The 21,930-nt window shown below is 44.9% G+C and overlaps 1 protein-coding gene across 4 annotated transcripts in view; it reads right to left on the reverse strand.

The window, feature by feature from the left end:
- Window positions 1-7,426: 7,426 nt before the first annotated feature.
- mrtfba (myocardin related transcription factor Ba) overlaps window positions 7,427-21,930 on the reverse strand; it is a 38,513-nt gene continuing 24,009 nt past the window's right edge. For 3 of the 4 annotated variants that reach the window (XM_034107882.2, XM_034107880.2, XM_034107884.2), the window contains 11 exons: window positions 21,274-21,435; window positions 19,189-19,412; window positions 18,265-18,387; window positions 17,475-17,722; window positions 16,070-16,211; window positions 14,979-15,851; window positions 14,206-14,334; window positions 13,884-14,021; window positions 12,059-12,193; window positions 11,730-11,790; window positions 7,427-9,126 (listed from right to left, as the gene is read on the reverse strand). In XM_034107882.2, the coding sequence (XP_033963773.1) occupies window positions 8,618-9,126; window positions 11,730-11,790; window positions 12,059-12,193; window positions 13,884-14,021; window positions 14,206-14,334; window positions 14,979-15,851; window positions 16,070-16,211; window positions 17,475-17,722; window positions 18,265-18,387; window positions 19,189-19,412; window positions 21,274-21,435 (2,744 nt within the window). In that variant the 3' untranslated portion in view covers window positions 7,427-8,617. The remainder of the gene's footprint in view (window positions 9,127-11,729; window positions 11,791-12,058; window positions 12,194-13,883; window positions 14,022-14,205; window positions 14,335-14,978; window positions 15,852-16,069; window positions 16,212-17,474; window positions 17,723-18,264; window positions 18,388-19,188; window positions 19,413-21,273; window positions 21,436-21,930) is intronic. The other variant, XM_034107883.2, reaches the window with a different exon arrangement.

Consider the following 21,930-nt stretch of genomic DNA (forward strand, 5'->3'; position numbering starts at 1 on the left):
CATTTTGCTGCTGGCTGTATTGCAGTATCACTTCATCCCACAAGTTATCAAAAAATGACTCCTGCCTGAAGTCATTCAATGTCTGAACTAAATATCCAACTAAATCCACAGCCTTTGAAAGGTCAAGGGATGAAGACTGTAACATGTCAGAGAGAAATGTTGTTTCTGCAAACACTTTACGGAGTGTTACAAGATGCACAATGAATTCTAGATCCAACTGTGCCAGCAGACCACGTGCCTCAATAGATCTCTCACCATTGCGTTCCTGGGCTATGTCTTGCAGTACTCGCTTGAGGGCCGGTAATCTATCCATAATGTTAATGTTTCCATTATGCTACAATGATGGGGGGTTGTCTTTTCTCTTACTGTGCCACAGAACAACACAAACACTTGTATTTTTATTGTTATTATTTTTAAAGTAAAGTAACTTGTTACTAGTTACTTTTATAATTTAGTAACTAATAAAGTAACTTGTTACTTTTTTGAGAGCAGTAACTATAACTATTACTAGTTACTTTTTAAAAGTAACTTGCCCAACACTGGTAATAAATCATCATTTTTTCATTTTTTTCACTTTTCATTTGTAGGGGGGCCACAGGGGGGTCAGAGGCCAGTGTTAGGGGGCACTGGCCCCCCTGCCCCCCCCCCCCCCTAGAACCGCCCCTGGAGCATATATAACGTTAGCTTAGCCAAGCTCCATTTAGAAAGCACGCATTTTAAAAGGGTTTTTCGCCTGCCGTCTGTCTGCAGACATTAATTCATGGTTTTTACTAACCGGTATCAGTATGTTGTTACTTCGGCATCATTTTGAAACGTGTATTACAATTAAATCACGGTCAAATATGTTCATCTTGTTGTAGTTGTAGCCCCCTTGCCAGCGATTCTCTCTCTAGTTTAGCATACTCAGCCCGACTCAGCCTGGTTGTTCCTGGCCCTAGAACCACGGTTTAGTCGGGCCAGAAAAAAGGTGAAAAAGTAGCCCCGGGCCAAAACTAGGCCAAGTGGAAACGCAACCAAAACGGACGCCGCACGGCTCGGCACGCTTAAAGTGAGCTACCCGCTGCAGTGGATTGCGCCATTAGTTATTTTGTTGGTGTGAACGCAACATCAGGGGTACTAACGGAACTAAACCATAGAACTAAACGCGAAAAGTACGGGTGAAAAGTACTCGGTGTACTGTGGCTATGTCTTCTTTTTTTATTACTGCCACATTTTATTCCATGTTTTATTCCATTCTATTTCTATGTAAACACTGCTATATTTTTATTCTTTTTTATATTTGTTCATGTTATTATAGTTTTCGTAAAATAGTTCTTTTAATTTTACCTTTATGTATGCACCATGACTAAGTCAAATTCCTCGTACGTGTGAACCTGGTAATAAACCTGTTTCTGATTCTGAAAATGTACTCGAACAGTCCTGCCATTTTAAAGCAGCTATGATTAACTTCATATTAACTTCGTAATGGCATCCCGGCTTCCTGTGCAAATAGCGTCTTTTATGCTTTTAGTTGCAACAGGTGAATGTTTTCGTGGATTCAGTACCTACGTCTCATTCTAGTAAACGCAATATCTCAGAAACGCTTTAGGGGAAGTTAATAATATGAACACATTTGATTGATATAGCGCTTTTCCTGGTGCTCAAAGCGCTTAATCAAAGTGGTTAGCAACTCCTGAATCAGGCGCTCTATTTAAACTGCACGATTTGCCACCTCTGCCTGACCGGTACGGAGCCCACACACAACCATGTTCTGCTGTTAACAACATTTTTAAGTGAGTGGTCTGACTGAAATGTCTTAATCAGGCCCATGTGCCCCTTATTATAAAACTGAGGGTCCCCGTGGGGGGATCTACATGCTGCCCCCCCCCCCAGCTGGAGCAGGAGGAAGTGGCACCGGAGCCTGTTACAGAAACGCCATCAAGCCCAGTGGTTCCAGGTAGAGAGCGAAAAAAAAACACACACACACACACACACACACACACACACACACACACACACACACACACACACACACACACACACACACACACACACACACACACACACACACACACACACACACACACACACACACACACACACACACACACACACACACACACACACACGAAGAATGGAGAAAAATGTAATGTTTATATACCATACTATGAATGTTTTTTCTGATATTTTCTATCCCATTCTAAATGATGTCTTGTTATGCCGTTCTTCTTCCTGTATGTCTTCGGTCAGTGGAGTGTCTTTGCCGAACCCCGGAGCAGACGAGGTGTCCATGCTGTGGGGAGGTCGTCCTCACAGAGACCCGCAGCAGGGTGGGCGAAGCTACCTGGATCATTTGCTGCACGTGCGCCATGTCAGGGTGCGTGTTTTCAGCTGTCGACATGTTTTAAAGGTGTCCTATTACGCAAAGTCCACTTCTTCATGTCTCTTCTACATCAACATGTGTCCCCTCTTCTTCATGTCTCTTCTACATCAACATGTGTCCCCTCTTCTTCATGTCTCTTCTACATCAACACGTGTCCCCTCTTCTCCATGTCTCTTCTACATCAACACGTGTCCCCTCTTCTTCATGTCTCTTCTACATCAACACGTGTCCCCTCTTCTCCATGTCTCTTCTACATCAACATGTGTCCCCTCTTCTTCACGTCTCTTCTACATCAACATGTGTCCCCTCTTCTCCATGTCTCTTCTACATCAACATGTGTCCCCTCTTCTCCATGTCTCTTCTACATCAACATGTGTCCCCTCTGTGGAAAGAGACTCTGAAAGTTTCAGGAACAAAGATTCTCTCTCTTTTTGATCCATTTCTATAAAAACTTGTCTGAAAATGAGCTGATCAGATTTTGGCCACTTTATGTCATAACGATGTGTTGTCTTGAGTAACCATTAGCCAATCAGTAACCAAGGTAACCCCCCCCCTCCCCCTCCTTATCTTCATCTAAAGTAACAGACAGAGAATCAGCACTTTGGAAACAGGGCTGAAACAGAGGGGATTATGGGTAATGCTGCAATGCTCTGTTTGGTGTTTGGAGCCACACACTTCAGAGACATGTGTTGAATGTATCTGAGAGCTGTAATATTGATGAATAACTGTATAATAGGGGACCTTTGAAGACCAGTAGTCTTTGCAGAGCTTTCCTGTTGCACAGATAGACCTTTGATCTTCCCGTTACTTCTCCTCCTTCCTCAGGGGTGTGTTTGGCTGCTGTCTCATCCCTTTCTTCACCGACCGGTTCAAGAGCGTGCAACACGTGTGTCCCCGCTGCCAGGCAAAGATACACACCTACGAGCCAATGTGACACGAAGGATACTTCATAACAGCACTGGTGTGATCCGTACGGTGAAATCACGAAGTTCTGTGCTTGAGTGAGGACGTCCAAGAGTCTTTGAAGCTGTCCGGGACACCACTATTTAGCACATTCAGGCTTTACTTCCTGGGTTGGACGACAGCGCTGGCAGACAACTCCAGAGGCTCCGAGAACTGAAGGAAAACGCCTGCCTACAGGATCTCTGCAGAGCAAGGACTTACATCTCGAAGCTTGCCCATGCAAAGGACGGCTCACTTCACTGACGTACGGACGAGTTGAGGGATGTTTTTAAGGGGGAATTAGATCGAGTACTTATTCATAATCAATGTGTTCGCGACAGTAGATGATGCACTTTAATACTTCTCTAAGCTCGCAACAACTACCATTCAAAGCACTGCACGCAACATGTGTTTCGTAAAGCAGGAAATTGCTCTTCTTCTGTGGTGGGAATTCCACCAAACCGCAAAACCCCTTAACCCTCCGAGACCCACATAGGACATTTCCGTGTTTGTATATTTTTGTGTTTGGCCTTATAAATTGTAATTTCTTTACAGTATAATCAAGTTTTACACATCCCAGAAATCAGCATAACCTCAGCTAATGATATATGTCACTCATAAGAGACTTATATACACTATAATAGGGGATATTTGCCCATACAAAAAAATGGAGCTTGAATTTTTTACTTATTTCTTTGAAAATAACTGCTAAACATAAAATTGAAAGAAACATTCAACACAAAAAATTGCACACATTTTATTATCATCGAAATAAGTAAACGCCTTTCAATGAATAGCCGTTTCTGTAGTTTAAGAGGAAAAGCACGGCATGGCTCAAACAGCTGAGAAGTTATCGTATGGCCCCCCGTGGGTCTCAAAGGGTTAACGTGCCCGCCAAACAAGTTCAAGGTGCTTCTGCTGCTGATATTAGGATGTCTATCTAGGATCCCAGTGTGCCGTCAACTAATTACCTTTATGAGCGCTTTCCTCAGTATAGGGAAATATATCTGGAACATTCGTTATCTCAGACGAAAATGGAAATGCTTCGATGGATATATGCAAACACGCATTTGTGTTTCATCCATCCTGACAAAGAACTGTTTTCATGCACAGCTGTACCACAATTTAAATGTGGCTTCTTCGCTTTGCTCTCGCTGCTGGGTATACGAAATATTATGTATGAACTATTCTGTCATTAATGTGAGGCGGTCACAGTACACCACATTTTATTGACTCGTAAAAGGCATACAGTACTTATATATACATCTTTTTGAGTATGTACAAAATAGAGAACCCATGGATGTTACACATGTAGAAAAATATGCATTACATCTATATAAATATGTACACAATGTGCAAAACATATGGCATACAAACAAGAGGCATGGCATGGGTGAGGAGGCGGAGAGGAGACGTTGCTACGATGGAAATGTCCCCAAAATAAATGGATTTTTACTAAAACGTCTCTTCTTGTCCGACTAGCTTTGCACCAACAATAGGTTTACACTGTGATGAGCGGTGCAGGAGAAACAGGAACCTATGAAGCTTCTAAACTAAGAGGGTTATTGGACAAACCACTCGGGTATTAAGTGCTTTTTAAAAGATCAAATCAAGGCAGGGTCTGACATGCAGCACAGTATAAAAAGGGAGCTTCTAGCCCTCCCTGTATGGAAAGTGGTGTCGCAAACTAAATCTTCCCCAGCCAAGGTGTTCGTCCGATATGAAAGAAATCAACTCTGCAAACCCAAGATAAATCCTCTTTACACAAAACAAGATTTACATTTTCACCCTGAAAAAAAAGAAGTGATAATTATTACACAAACGTGTGATAATGTTCCTCTGCCTTTTCTTGGCAACTAAATCAATAAAATGTGACAGCTGTAAAAAGTGACTTCAAATACTTCATCTCTTCTACGACACACCAATGAGCGATTCTTACTCGTCATCCTGTGTACGATTTACATCTCGCATTAATGGGAATAAAAAAGAAACCGGCAGTCAGCTAAACCTGGGTCCAAACATCAGGAGATAGGTCCGCTCTGAACGGGTCGCTTTAACACAACATGTGTAGAAAGTAAACAAACAAACAAACAAAGACCAGGAAGCAGTTTTGTGAAGTATTGATCTTTCTCAGGGGGTTAAATGATGGGGATTTGATGATGGATTCTGCAGCAGTAAGAGCATCAAATCCGCAATACAAAAGGCAGACAATACATTGATTTAAAATGTAATAAAACAGCCTGATGTGACTCTACTTCCTGCCAGAAAGGACCCTGAAAATGTGCCACACCAGAGGAGAGGCAGCGCCCTCTAGTGCCCGTGGACATGACTGATTGAAGAGGTGAAAATGGACTGGAAATGTGATTTAAAGCGTAAAAAAGGCCAATTTATGAACTAATCTGATTTGAAAGTGCTATACAGTAAGCAGCATACATCGCAACATAATATCCTAAAACGAAATATTCCTTACTTTTGAGATAAAATAGCAAGTTGGATGTTTAAAAAAAAATCCAATTATGACGGCTTTAAAAGTAGCTAAGCCCTCTTGGTTGTGTCTTACACCTCAAAGGTGTGTGTGTGCGTCTGCAGGACACCGAACAACACACAGCTAAAAACAGTCATCAGAAGCCGACGTGAAGAGAGGAGTTTGGAATATTTTCTTTTTTTGGAAGCAAATTATTTAATTTCATAGATATTAGCTCTTTTATCTTCAGACAAGTTGTGGGCGAGGCGAGAACAATCATGCACACAGAGACAGGAGGACATGCAGAAGACACACACACACACACACACACACACACACACACACACACACACACACACACACACACACACACACACACACACACACACACTTCTATTCCTTATAACTCGCAGTTTTCACTTCTTCTGGAAGTTTCTCTCCATGGCTGCTGTCGAATAGTCCTATAAGTATTTTTCTAACCACTTTTCTTCGATAGAAAGCAAGAACATTGCAGGGAAAGACGCCGGGGAGAGTTCGGCTGCTCTTATTTTAGGCTACGTAATTAGGCGACGCATGCTCTCGCTGTGGTTTTGGTTTGGGATGGTCCCGTGTACCCTAAGCTAAGGGGATGAAAAAGGAAGCATTAAAGCTCCTTTCCTTTGCATTTGGACTCAATACTTCCACGTTATTTCACTAAGTTGGCAAATAAAAGACAGTTTGACTGCAGCCGACTCTCACAAACTGATATTTGTTCCCTTTCCACCGTTTCCGTCAGTTCACGAGTAAAAAAAGCTGCCAACTCTGTGAGTGTCGTCCCATTCTGTTTTAAATTACATTCAAAGTTAGATACTTGGACACCAACTGCAGTATCTCCGGCTGCGTGGTCTTCAGAGATCAGGCGTCCGTGCTCTGAGGTGACGAGGCGCCGTCAGATATCCCTCCGCCTCTTTAAGTGCATAGCTCTCACGTAGTTTGAGGATCCTGTCTTTAGAGTCATTGGTTCATCAGGAAAAACCGCAGGAGGAAACAGTCGCATCCGATACACACATCAGACGAGTCCGCACAGTCTGTTGGACAGTGTGAGCAGAGAAGAGAGAGAGAGAGAGAGAGAGAGAGAGAGAGAGAGAGAGAGAGAGAGAGAGAGAGAGAGAGAGAGAATCTCTTTAAAAAGGTCCAGCTGCTCAGATTCAGTCCGGTTTAGTCCAAGCTCCTTCAGGGGAAGTGGTTAATAAACCAGGCTGCGCTGATGTCCCAGGGCAACTCATTATTATCATTGAGAATATAAGCGTAGGCCTGTCACGATAACAATCTAACCAATGCATTGTACGATGTGTGGATATGACCGTCATCATTCGTAAGGCACGGATCTATTTGTTGCTGTATGGGCAATCCATAGGTTATCCACTATTCACATAGACTTGGATCATTTTTACGCTATCGTACAAAATGGCCTCGATAATTTTTTGGTTATTGATTTATCGTACGATATTTATGTTGTTGACCTGTAGTACAATATATTGACATGGCCTTAATAATTTTTGTTTCATTATTATTATTATATCGTCCAGTGTTTCCCACCAATCTGAAATATACTTGCGGTGGTAGCCGAGAAAGGGGGGGGGGGTGTGCTAGCATAGCACGCTCATAAAGGGGGGGGGGGGGGGGGTGAACTGTTCGCCGGAGCCTCGCAGCGGAGTTAGCGCATAAAGCAGACCCTTCACGCGATAGCAGAGCGAACAGGTACAGCAGGGGTAGTTAATCGATCGCAGATGGCGTCGTGCTCGCGGACGGATAAAGAAAGATGAAACCTAAATGGGTCGCGAAATATACTTTGGCGGACGTTAATATACCCGGGCGGCGGCACGCTCAAGTGAAGTCTATGTGTGGGGAAACCCTGTCGGCATTACACCGTATGGCATAACATGGTCTTAAAATAACAGAAATATTGTTTATTTAAATTATTTCCTGGAGATTAAAATCATCCAACAGAAGTAGTTATCGTGGCAGGCCTATATGAGCTCCTTCCAATATGTGTATAAAGGTTTAATCTGCCAGACGTCGCGGAGAGCAACACTTTTACTGGGTTGTAATCATAACCTAGCTTCAGTGGAAACACCGCTCTCACCTCCAGTCAAACGAAGTGTCGCACTGAAAGCCAACCAGCCAAAGCTCCCGTAGAGCAAAACGATAATATCCTTTAAGTTGTATTAGTGTGGTTTTAAGAGTATTTACAGTCCATGCTACCAGTGATCATTTGGCTCCGCCTCCTCGTCTCATCAGACACTAAAAGTCTAAAAGTCTTATGGCGACTTCAGTGATGTCGTCATTTAGACCCTTTTTGTGCAAACTGCTGCTAGTTTCCAACCAGTGCCTGTCCAGCAGCTCATCCTGCAGGATAGTGGGAGTATTATGGATGTAGTGGTGAAAGTGGAATGTCACGAGAACGCCATGTTGTCCCTTCTCGTCGAAAATCTGGAATCTCAACCTGTTACCGGCTGTTTGTTCTTCATTAGGATCCCCATTAGCACTAGCATTAGCATTTAGCTATTCTTTCTGCAGTATGAGCTGCTGAACATATCTTCCTCTCTTCGTCCATCCAGCTTTACCGCCTGGCTCAGCTGTTACCTCTCTGTCTTCCTCTCATCAGTGCCTGTTCAGCAGCTCATACTGCAGGATAGTGGGAATATTACACGTGTATGAATGATGTAGTGGTGAAAGTGGAATGGCACGGGAACGCCATGTTGTCCCTTCTTGTCTAAAATCTGGAATCTCAATCTTTTACCGCCTCTTTTCGTCCATCCAGCTTTTATCTCCCGGCTCAGCTGTTGCCCCCTCCCTTTTCTCCCCCGTTACTCCCAGTGCAGCTGCAGGTCTTGAGGGTCCAGGAAGTCCGAGGGGATCCCCAGAGGAGTGAGCGCCCCTGCAGACCCAGGAGTTATGTGGGTGAGGTCCAGCCACTCCATGTTGTCCAGGCCCGCATCAGAGAGGCCCAAGTGGAGCGAGGAGGGGGGGGAGGAGTCACAGAAGGAGAGGTCTGAAGTGTCCATGGGGGAGAAGGCCTGCTGCTCCATCAGCTGGGCCTGCAGCTCCTCCATCAGGCCTCTGGTCCTCGGGTCAGACGCCGGTGACGTCTCAGCCAGAGTTTTCTCCAGGAAGGCCTCCAGCTGGTGGTCTGTGGCCAGAGAGGAGAGGCTGGGGCAGAGGGGGGGGGGGCTCTGGACGGGCGGGGGGGCCACCTGCACCTGGGGGGGGGATCTGCAGACGGCCGTGCTGACGGGGAGCGTGAAGATGTTGGCGGTGACCGGGAGGGTTTTAGAGAGAGACACCCGAGGGTCCTGCTGCGTGAAGGGGGTGATCTCTGGGGGGGGGAGAGATGTGTTATTAGTAAAGTGCCAACATCGCTCCTATAAAGACTGCATACTTTTTAAAATCCAAATCGTAAGAAACATGTCTTCAGGACGGGACACTAATGCGGCTTTCACACCAGCGCTTTTCAGTTTCTAGCTCCGAGCGGGAGCTTTTCTGGTTCAGCTCCGGTTTCCCTTTTCAGCTCCCGCTCTGTGCACACCGCCCACTGGCGCCCCAGAGCTGCCCCTGCTGCGTCATGACGTCACCGTTTACATCGCTGATTTGCCCCCCAACGGCAGCTCACAACAACAACAACAACTGCGTCGGGTCGATGATCGTGTTGCTTTTAATCACACGAAGCCAGAATAAATTGAATAACGACTTCTCCAACCTTATGCTTTTCTCCAGAGTGCCGTGGTTCATTGTTTATTAATGTGTTTCTGCAGCATTTACCGACCGCTGCAGTGCTGGCTGCTCTTCCACGGGAGTTTATTCTCCCGTTAGCTCCCGGTTAGCTCACACTGCAGCGGCCGCTCTAAAGTATTCACTGTCCGACTCACACAAGCAGCTGATGCATATCCCCAGTTCCCCTTAGCCTAAGTGAATGTGTGTCAGTCTGAATTGACGCTGTTTGGTATCACAACGCTGTTATGAAAGTTTCTCTGGTATAAAACGGGTGATGTTGGCATAGCAACCGAAGCTAAACTGACTACTTGCATCCGATAGCTGCAATAATACAAAACAACACGTCTGCCTCTCTCCACAATGATCGATAACAGTGAACGGATGGTCAAAGTAAGGCACAAATAAACAGAACCACACGAAGCCTGGCTAGTGTTGCCTGACTTTATAAAGTGTGTTTATAGGCACTACTGCTTGGAGGCAGGCATAACAGTCGACCCATGGGAGGTGGGTTTAGTTTCCTGCACGCCTCGACGTAAGAGAGACGTAAGCGACGTCACCTCTTAGCTCCAAAGCTCTTGCCTCTGGACCGACAATTTTTTGGAGCTGGAAATGAAGTGGATTCCGGAGCTAAGAGCCGGCGCCGCTGCGGTGTGAACTGGAAAACCCAGCGCTTTTCAGGCTCTAGCTCCGAGCCGGAGCTGAAAAGGCGCTGGTGTGAAAGGGGCATAAGACTCAGAAACAGATACAAGGCAAGTTTATTTATATAGCACGTGTCTGTGTTTCTATTTTGTTATATCTTGTTATGTCTTCAGCGTCTAAGGTTTCGGATCCACGACAACACACAAGACCAGGTGCATGTTGAGAACAAATAGTGTTCCAGTTGATGAAGGGGGCGGGGGAGGGGTGTCTCAAGTCAAAGATGAATCTTGATTGGGCCAAATTTGACCTCGAGTCACCCAAAACAATTCTGCTGGGTCTCCCCATGGATGTATAATAAGAACTGGATACAGCGTGGGAGGCGAGGCCTCGTTCATTCCTATGAGAGTTGCTCATTGGCGCATGAAGACAAAATGGCCGAACTTTTGAGAGAGCGAAACGTCAAGAAAGTATTTATAGAATCCGTTGTTATTGTGCATCCATGGGTAAAGGTAAAACTCATGTAGTACCGAACACGTCACATGAACGTGCCGGGCGACGCTGTCCCGTGGGTTAGATGCGCGTTCATAATGCCGAGGAAAATAACTCTCAGAATAACGTTATTAGCACATTTTACAACTTGAGGACCGAATGTTTTTAATAAGGGCTATATAAATGTTCATACTGGGTAGTTTATTTCGTTTAAAAAAAAGTATCCAATGATTTGCAGACGTCTTTCCCGATGTTAGTCAATGGGAAAAAGCCTTTCCGGGCCCAGCGACTGATACGGAAGTGTAGTACCGCCGTTTGGCCACAACGAATATTTTCCTCAGAGTCCGGCGCACTTCCTGGGGGCTTGGGTCTAGAGACCTTCAGACTTGGCAAAAATGGTCAAAATCAGTTTTGTAGTGTTTATATCTGTGTTGGAGGACATCATGAAGACTGGTTCCGATACAAAAAACTAGAGCGTAGTTATTATATCATTTTAACTTGAAACGGGTCACGGGAGACCCGAACACAACATAAGGGTTAAACTGTTAATCCTATTGCATCCCTTTTAGCTTAATATTTAATATGAATGATCCATTACAATAGCTAACAGTTTAGACCTCTATGCCATGTGTTACAGCTGAATAAAGGAAGATGTGTTTTTACTCAACGCATGATTTCATTTCTTTGAGCTCCTCATCACTCTTCCCATTGCCCTGTGGTCACTGCAGAGCCTCTGTGATGGTAACCAAGACAACATCAATATCTAAGAGGCCGATATCAGTCATAGTCTAGTCTGATGAATACAATAAGATAAGATGCACTTTATCGATACCAAATTGTGAAATGTTTGCGTTGCAGCAGCATAAACAACAAAGGCATTGCACACAAGTAAAAATTAAAAGAGACAATTATACAAATGAAAGATCTCAAAATAGAAATAAAACAGTATTAAAAAGAGAATATACAAGAAGATAACAACTAGCTGACAATAAGCTGTCCCCAAATGTCCTCATCATTTCCCCGTGACTACGAGGTTTTTTCTGGGTGTGTATATGTCTGTTTATATGTGCGCCTCCTTACCGCCGCTCTCTATCAGGATGTCAAACAGGTCATCCATTTGCTGGCTGGTTGCTGTGGGAACCTGGAAAGACAGTCAATGGGCTTGAGAGTCTTATATCTGCACAACAAAGACACATTCTTCAAAGCTGGAAAACTGAAATAGCATCTTACGTTTCCACCCTTTTTTTGTATATTCTGAAGTGTGTGTGTGTGTGTGTGTGTGTGTGTGTGTGTGTGTGTGTGTGTGTGTGTGTGTGTGTGTGTGTGTGTGTGTGTGTGTGTGTGTGTGTGTGTGTGTGTGTGTGTGTGTGTGTGTGTGTGTGTGTGTGTTTGTTTGGTATGTATCCAACCTGTGAGATGTTGTTGAAATGAATGTTGCGGCTCTGTTTGATGGCGTCCTCGTAGCGGGGGGGCTCTTTTGTTTTGGGAGGCTGAGTAACCAGAGGGTTGTGCTGAAGGATGAAGGTCGGCTGGGGGGAAGGAGACTGGAGGAAGAAAGAGGGAGATGGAAGAAATACAAGCGTATTAAGAACCGTTGGGATAAAGCACCTAACGGGTTTCACCAACTCAAATGTAAGACTTTTTAAAACCACTTTGAATAGAATTTAAGACCTATTTCACGGCAAGAAAGTATGACGGAAGATTGCTATGAAAGAAGAAATGCGTCCCATCATTGCTTACAAAGTAAATGTATTCACGTTCAACATAAGAACGATGACTGAACATAACCGCATGTGTTGTTGCGGGATCTGCTGCACTAGCCAACGCTACATTGGATACAATTGATGCTCACGAAGCGTCGGCGAAAACAGAAGAGATGGAAGGCGTTTGTAATTGATTTTTTATTTGGGCCTTGTGTTTCTCCGACTGACCGTGAGACTGTAAAAGCCTTTACCCCCAATGTTCCGAGTTTAACCGTTTGTTTGCAAAAGGTGCAGCAGACACGTTCCCCTCCACTGCTTTCAACCAAGCACTAAATTCGATGTTTTCCAACCAAATACGGTTGAACTTACACTTCCCAATATTCATTTGTAAGTAGATTCGAAGATACCGGAGTTTCTAACTGCCGCTAGCTGAAGCTTGGTTGGTTGCTAGGTTACTAGCTGGGTGTTCTCCGATAAGGGGCCGGAGGAAACAAAGTTAGTGATTACTGCTTCCATGTTGATGGAGACTGAAAGGCACCGGACATTTCCCCCAAAACACATTGAGACGCTATCGCAACACAGAAGTACCTTTCAAATCCCATCATTTTGAAGACCTTCGAAATCTTATTTAAGACCTTTCTTGTTTTAAAAATAAAAATAAAAATCATATTTAAGACTTTTTAAGGCCTTAAATTCTGATGATCAAATGTAAGACTTTTTTTAGATTTGTTAAGACCCTGGAACCCTGAACTAACTACAGGTTACATTAGGAGGTTTTTTAGGATTAAATAGTTAATTACCTAAAAAATCAGAATCAGTTTCTTTTGTGTGTTTTCACATAAAAGGGAGTAAAAAACACACAACATAGTTATATTACATTTAAAATAAAAGCAACTTCCGTACTTTTCGGACTATAAGCCGCGACTTTTTTTCCCCCATTTTGTTTGTACAGCTAACGGCCACTAGGGGACCTCCTAAATCTATGGACTTTACAGGTAAAATTAACCACCTTTAACGCTATGGGCTCTATGACCGGTCCGCGCCCGCCACCTCTAAGCGGCGGGCTCCAGCGGGAAAAGCTGGAGGCCGGAAAAGAGTGAGACAGGTAGCGCGCCAAAGTGAAAGTGGAACCGAGAGACAGAACGAGAGCAAGACAGACGGACAATTAGCTGCTGCGGCTTATATGCAGGTGCGCTTTATAGTCCGGAAAGTACGGTACAAAAAATATCAAGAAATATCAACATAAGAGATCTAAAAAGAAAGTTATAATACAAATATAATAGAAATATCTGAATAAAAAAAGAGGAAGTTTTAAGGAAAATTAATTACAAGAGATAATGTGAAAAAAATACATCTGAATTAAAAATGTAAGCTTTATTTAAGAAAACTACCCAAATTATTGTGAAAAGTATAAAATATGCACAATAACTAAATACAAATAAAAGCTGTATAGAAAAATGTGGAAATGGTCTAAGCAATGGGCAAACGTCTCAATATAACAGTATACAGCTATAGCACAGACTGAAGGTACCTTGCTGAGGGGTCCGTTGGAGGTGTGGTTGTTGGGGGAAGCCCGTGGAGAGACTCTGTTGTCGGGCGAGCTTCTCAGGAAACTCTGGGGACTCGCCTGGTTCTCCAAACCAGAAGAGTTATTGCACATCGTCAGAGTCTGTCGAGGCACAAGAGGGAGTTTAAAATCTTTAAAATAAGTCCTTTTTATACCCGTTACTTCTACTTTAGCCAACTATCTAACTTTTTCTATCATCAGGCTCGAGTAATTGTATCTGATGACCTTTCATAATGTTAAACAAAGCAACATTTCTCACACGAATGCAGCCGTTTGAGGTTCTGACCTGCAGCAGGGAGTTGTTGTTGTTGTTGGCTAACTGTTGCCTCGGTGACGCATCCATCTTAGTGGTTTGCAGCTGAGGACCCGAGGCGTGCACCAGGCCTGGGTTCTGGGCTGTGGTCTGCAGAGCAGGCTGAGATCGTGGGAGAGGATGGAAGAACATAATTGTGAGTTTACACGTCTTTGTAAATCCCTAAAGCTGGAAACACACTCCAACAGTGATCTAATGCTGCATGTGGGTCTCTGCTCCACTCATCCAGCTATTTTTAGATACTTTAGTACTTTTAGGATTGTGCTTTTTTTGGTGCCACCTCAATCAAAGTTAGAATAAGCTGAGCCAGTACTAGGTGGAGTCAAAACACTGCAGACAACCGATTGGTTATAAAGAAACGCCACGAGCATGCATGGGACACCCAGCAAAACGTCATATTTCACCTACTTTCATTAGTTTAGCTTACCGTTTGAAATGTTTAACCATTTATTTTAGATGAATATTTAAATGTTCATGTGTTATTTTACCTAGATTTTAACTCTTTATCCACGTATGTTAAGCTCAACATTTTAACTGTTTATCCATTCATTTTAGCTTCCTATTTGAAATGCTATTCGTAACTTCAAGCTAAATATCTAAACTGTTCATCCATTTATTTTGGATTATAAGTATTGTAACCTATTATTTAACCACGAATTAAAAACCTGCGATAGACAGTGATATATAATTAAGACACATATTAAAAAATGACATTTAAAAAACACTCAATAAAGACTGCTGTTCACCTGCAGGCTGACGGTGTTGCTAGGCAGCTGGATGGCAGTTGCGTTGCTAGGCAGCGACACTGGGAGGAGGATCTGAGTCCCCGCCTGTCCGGTGGAGGTCAGCAGCGTCTGAGGCACCACCCTGCCCTGGTGGCTGATGAAGAATTGCTGGGTCTGCAGTTTGGGACTCCTGCTGGTGATCTGGGGCTGGATCTGAGAGACGAGCTGCGTCTGGGTCTGGATCGGCTTCCCAGAGGAAACAGTCAGATCCTCCAGCTTCACCACGGGGGGCCGAGGAGAGAGAGAGGTGGAGCCCAGGATCTGATCAGGGATGGGAGCAGTGGTGGATGCACAGTTTGATAGCAGTGCTCCTTCCATTTTGACCACGTTAGAGTTCAGGAGACTCGCGGCAGGTGGAGAGGTGACGGTGGGAGAGTCGGCCGAGCAGCCTCTCTTCTCCACCTCCAGCTGCATCTTCAGCTCCTCCACCAGCTTCTGCTCCTGCTCCAGCTTCTTCATCAGCTCCACGATCTGCTGCTCCTTCTCGTGCAGCCGCCTGTCCTTCTCCTGGGGGATTTGGAAAGACTGGAAGGTGGGCGTCCAGTTGGAGGTCACCATGTGCGTTTCAAATGACGGAGTCTCAGGTTTTCCTCCGTCCTGGATGGAGCGCTCCGAGGGGATCGGTGAGAGTGGCGATGCTGGGTTCATGTTCTCATGTGGAGAAAGGACACTGGCTTTGACCTCCATCTGCATGTTGCTGGTGGAGATGGAGTTGTTGCTCGGAGCGGAGGTGTTGTGGTTCTCCTGGAATGGCTTCAGCCGCTCGATCAGATCAGTTTTAGTCCCCGACACGGGGAGGCCACGCAGCTTCAGCTCCAGTTTCAGCTCAGCCACCTGCAAATGCAAATATACAAAGGTAAGGGGGTGATACAGATCAGTATCCTTTAAACTGGGGGGTTTCTTTGGAAGTTTTTCCTTGTACGATGTGAGGGTCCAAGGACAGAGGGTGTCGTATCGTCATACTGATATTCTGTACACACTGAAGTCCAGCATAGATTGATTGATTGATTGAATATAAATGTAAGATGTGCAGTGAGGGGGTTTGCAGCTACCTTCATCTCCTCCAGGTTGGCAGGCAGGACTCCCGGCTTGCGGTTGGAGAGCGAGTTGTTTGGACGGAGAGCAGACGGTGCGTCGGAGGAAGACGGAGGAGCTAGAGACACCATGATGGAGCTCTGACCCTCTGCCACAGGCCTGCAGGGACAAACACGCAGAAAACATGGAGGTCAGTGTTGTGTCAGGAAGTCATTTACACTACCTCCGCATCACATGAATGAGAAGAGAGAGGAAGAGGAGGTGGGAGAGAGGAAGAGGAGGTGGGAGAGAGGAAGAGGAGGTGGGAGAGAGGAAAGGGGGCAAAGGAGCACTGTAGGAGAGATTGCTGAAGGGGAATGAAAGACAGGAAGAAGGGGAAGTGTGTTTTTCAATATGAACAAACCATCCATCCTGTGCCTCACTAACACAGCTGTCCACAGTCCACAGTGTGTTGAATGGAGCATAAGTGTGGGAACAGCAGCTGGTGAAACAACACCCTGTTAATACCATGACACCAGAGTTGTTATTGGAAACTATCTCTGGGTCATCGAAAACATCCATGTTTGACTTGCAGGTGTTTTTAGATAAAGGGCAATGGAGGTAAGCAAACAAGAAATAAACAAGTATTTATATGGAAGCCCTGAGAGGCAAGTGATTATTCTTTCTGGTGATGCATTTTCTGAGTCTGATTTTTGAAATAGAATAGAAGGGAGAGATGAAACCCTCTTTCATGGTCTGACATGCAGAGCACATAGCACACACAGTGACATGTGTTCTCTGCATTCAACCCATCCTAGTACCAGGAGTCTAGCACTAGGAGCAGTGGGCAGCTGTTGTACAGCGCCCGGGGAGCAACGGGAGGGGGGGGGGGGGGGGGGGGGGGGGGGGGAGTCCGGTGCTTTGCTCAAGGGCACCACAGCAGGCACCTCTCCAAGTAGCAGTCCACGCTCCATATTTTAGGTCTGGTCGGGGACTTGAACCGGCGACACTACAGCTCCCAGTCCAAGCCCCTACTGACTGAGCCACTGCCGGACAACATAGAAATAAATAAATATGTGAATCAAGTCGATATTTGCCATCTCCCTGCATCTATATTGTATGGGCGATCTTTAGCCTCTTGTGGCCAAAGTCAGTGTTACCACAACAAAACGTACTAAAACCGCACATCTATTTCATGAGACAGGTGCAACTTTGTGCAAGTAAGACGGTGTGCGGAGCTTATTTGCATTTTAAAATAGTTTTCCCCCCATACCTCTTTCACAAATAAAATAAGAAATCAAAGGAATTTACAAACATGATACCGGCCAAACCACAGTAACCACACAAAAACATTATTTTTATATCAGACTATCAGAAGTCTTCCCTTTCTCTCTTGCCTCTCAGGGCTTCCATACTTTTCTCAAAAGTCCTTTATGAACCTACTTGAGTGGCGCGGGCAGGATGGTCTGGTAGTTGTAGTGCTGCTGCTGCTGGCTGATGATCTGCAGCTGGAGGAAGAGCTGCTGTTGCTGCAGCAGTCGGGCGTAGGAAGAGTCCATGAGATCCTCGCTGGCCTCCAGCTTCTGGTCCGGAGGAACGTACTGGTGGTACTTCAGCTTCTTCACCCTGGACTTGGGCTCTTTGTTCTTCTTACTGCGACTCTTCTCCGAGGGAGACTTCTGCTGGCTTTGCTGTAGAGGGAAGAAACACGAACATGTACGATTTGTCCAGCAGCATTTAGATGGATGGATAGATGGATGGATGGATGGAGAGATGGATAGATGGATAGATGGATGGATAGATGGATGGATGGATGGATAGATGGATGGATGGATGGATAGATGGATAGATGGATAGATGGATAGATGGATGGATAGATGGATAGATAGATAGATGGATGGATGGATGGATAGATGGATATATGGATGGATGGATGGAGAGATGGATAGATGGATGGATAGATAGATGGATAGATAGATGGATAGAGAGATGGATGGATAGATGGATAGATGGATGGATAGATAGATGGATAGAGAGATGGATGGATAGATGGATAGATGGATGGATAGAGAGATGGATGGATAGAGAGATGGATAGATGGATGGATAGATGGATAGAGAGATGGATGGATGGATGGATAGATGGATGGATGGATAGATGGATAGATGGATAGAGAGATGGATAGATAGATATAGATAGGTAGATATTTAAAGGTTGTAAATATTGCTCTTACCTTCACCAGGGTGGGTGCTGGTTTGTGAGGAGCGGGCGGCTGAGTGACAGCAGGACGAGGAGTCTCGATGGCAGAGACCAGCTTCATAAAGTCTGTTGTTGCTTTTGTTGTATTAGGGAAGGACTGAAGAAGCATAAGTAGACACGTGTTACTGTAATGCAAACAATTGACTTCCTATAATAACTGTAAATGTGATTAAGCTACAAGAAGTTGGGTAATGATTTTTCTAAATTACATTTTTTATTAAAACCAACTTCAACTACTTTTTTAATCATATTTTTAAATCACTTGTCATGCCGGTGACATGCTTCTGTGCCAATATGTTTCACAATTTAGTGTCAATAAAGTTGATCTAATTAGGGCTTTATCCACTTAAGCACTTATTTATATTCGAGGAAAGATGTTGGCATGATCGACCAAATATCTTTGAAAATCCTTCAAATGAATACCAATGTTGTGTAGTGTAGTTATGAACTGCAGTCAAGTAGCATACAGCCTTCTTTAGGATCAACAAGGCGGTAGTGGACCAGTCCAGGTATTCATTTACTTTCAATTAACCCATGCTCAAGTTTGACCTGCCTCTGATGAGGAAATCGGGTTTTAACTGAAGTGTTTTCATGGAGTCAGACATAAGATATCCTTGCAGACTAAGGGGCCTAGGTGGGCATATAGACATGTATTTATTATGATACACCCCTTGAGATGCACCGTCTCGTTTTCAAGGGGGTCCTGACAAAAGCAACGTCTTACTTACGACATGGACAAAATAACAGAAAGCAAAGCATGAGAAACAAACAGGACACGTACCGTCTGTTAAGTAAAACTCACGAAGTACAATCATTACAATTTGACAAAAGGCATGTGATTACGGGCAACTGTAGCCGTGCTTACACAAACATGAGCATGAAGAGTGCTGTGTCTGACCTGCAGCATGGTGTTGGGCATGGGTGGAGGAGCTGGAGGAAGAGGAGGTGCTGCTGGGGCTGGAGGAAGAGGAGGTGCTGCTGGGGCTGGAGGGGGGGTCTCTGGCACTCGGCTCTCTGCAGGAGACGGGACTGAGGCCTGGGACTCCTGGCTGGCCGGCTGCTCCGGGGACAGAGCCTCACTGCTGTCCTCCTCCAACACTTTGGGGTAATTCACCTGGCCTACTGGAGACAACAACAAGCCCTCACTGCTTACTCACTTTAACAGCAACGATACAATGTTTATCATCCTTTCTCTGCATTGACCTCTTTCCATGTCCATTGAGGCAGAAATGCTCTTAAACCAGACGTGTCCAAACATTCTGAATCGGCCCTCATCAAATTAAAAGAGCATAATGGAATACGGCCCACAAATGAAACTTGTGCTCGTCTTATATTGTACTTCTTAACTATAAATGTAAAATATATTACACCGTGTCAGGAAATAATTTGCCCTGCATGTCCTCCTTCGCCCTCTGACGCAGCTGACCAGCCTTGAGCAGCCGTTATCTCCCGTAAGGAGGGGCTGCCCGAGCAAGTTGTTGTTGTTGCCAGTTTGTGACCGGGCTACTCGGTCAGAGATAGTTATTGCTGTGGGACACCTGGAACACATCCTTCCCGAGCCCTAAGCGACAACAAATGTGATTCAGTGTCCTCGGCTGTTTAGTCTATTGAAGAATGTTGATTGTTACGCTCTGAACTAGTTAAAACCTCGGGCTACAGGAGGGGTCTTCAGAATTGATTGTGGCATCTCAGACCCGTGACATGTCGTGTGAATTCTCCGGCCGAAGCTCGAAATAAACCGTCAGTGTTTGCCATCAAAGCTCCAGCTCTCCTCGTGTCTCTCCGAGTCCTGACTCCTATTACTTACCCATTACAGGACTGCCTTTTTCCACCTCAAAACCATTGCCCGTCTCCGCCCATCACTCTCCCCCTCTGCTGCTGAAACCCTGATTCATGACTCGACTACTGCAATAGCATCCTACGGCATACCATCCAACCTCCTCAATAAACTCCAACATATCCAGAACTCTGCTGCCCGCCTCCTCACCCACACCCGCTCCCGAGACCAAATCACTCCCGGACTCCAGAACCTCCACTGGCTCCCCGTCCGTCAAAGAATCGACTTCAAAGTCCTCCTGATTACTCACAAAGCCCACCCCCCCCCCTACCTCACAGACCTGCTGCACCACCACACCCCTTCCCGCTGCCTCCGCTCATCAGAAGCCAACCTCCTATCCATCCCCACCCGCACCAATCACCGGACCTGGGGGGACAGAGCCTTCTCCGTCGCTGCCCCCTCCCTCTGGAACTCACTCCCCCATCAGAGACTGCACTGACCTCACCACCTTCAAAGCACTCACCTCTTCAATCTGGCTTTTAATGTGTGATTGTTTTTGTATTGCTTGATTTTAAATTTGACTTTAACTATGTTCATTTATTTGTTGTTCTTTTCTTCACTATATCTGTAAAGCGTCTTTGAGCACCTGTAAAAGCGCTAACAAAATAAATCTATTATTACTTCAGAAGTTCCCCCACACACAGAAGTACTCATGTGTTAAGACCACTTTTCAAATAAATTCAGTCAAGTTGGAAACATTATCTTAGTTGATAAGAAAAAAGCCCAAAGACTTATTTACAAGCTTGAAACACACCCTTCATATTTCTCCTGATTATAATCAATCTGAGCTTCTGTTGTAAGGGATGAGCTGCCATCACTCACGACCATCATTCACCTACAGCTGATTGACTTTGCTAACTTATAACTGAACTTATGAGGCCGTATACCTCTCGTGAGCGGCCCAGCCCTTCGTATAAGCTTGGACACCCTTGCTCTTAAAGGTCACCTATTATGCAAAATCCACTTGTTCATGTCTTTTATAAATCAAAATGTGTCCCCTCTGTGTAAAGAGATTCTGAACGTTTCAGGAACAAAGATTCTCTCTTGTTATCGTCAGTGTTTCTCATCCTTTCTCTGCAACAACCTCTTCGGACAGTGTCCATTGAGGCACTCTGCAAGCCCTGGCTATCATCCCTGTTCTCTCACCGATTATCGCCTGTTTAACGCTGGAATCCACGGGCAGGATGTTTTTCTCCACCAGCTCCATGGGGCCGGGTCTCTGGGAGATCATTTCGTTTAAGTTGTCGGCAAGCCGGGCTCTTTTCAGCCTCATCTGGGTGGCCTGTAGTGATGGTTCTGCTCCGGTCTCTGAGGAGAAAGGGAAAAGATGTCACACAATGTTATCGAATCAGTCGTAACGTTGACATTCGAATGTGTAAATCTCCATTTGAACGCTGTGCAGCTTCCATTTTGTTTGCATGTCGATTCTCTGTATTTGTGTACAGTTGCAGATAACATTAAGGCTCAGTATTTTCCCTATAATTAAAAACGCCACATGGTCCTTAATATCTTCTGATCGCGGGTTTCACCTAACTTAGCCTCTCTTCACACGCAGAGCGACAGGCGAAGCAAACAGGCTCAGCTTGAGACCACTTGTGCGAGTTCAATAATTTGGCATGCAGTTCATAACTTTATTTAAATGGGAATTCAACTCCGAGTGTTTCTTTGAACCACTAGAAGAGAAGAACTGGACGGTAGCTACACGTAAAACCCTGTGCGGTAGGTTTAATTTGTGCCTCTGTGAACCTACTAGATAATAGTGAAAATAGAATAGACATGTCTGTAGTAAAGACTAGAGAATGA

The sequence above is a fragment of the Pseudochaenichthys georgianus genome, chromosome 19 (genome assembly GCF_902827115.2).
Source record: "Pseudochaenichthys georgianus chromosome 19, fPseGeo1.2, whole genome shotgun sequence".
Lineage (NCBI taxonomy): Eukaryota > Metazoa > Chordata > Actinopteri > Perciformes > Channichthyidae > Pseudochaenichthys > Pseudochaenichthys georgianus.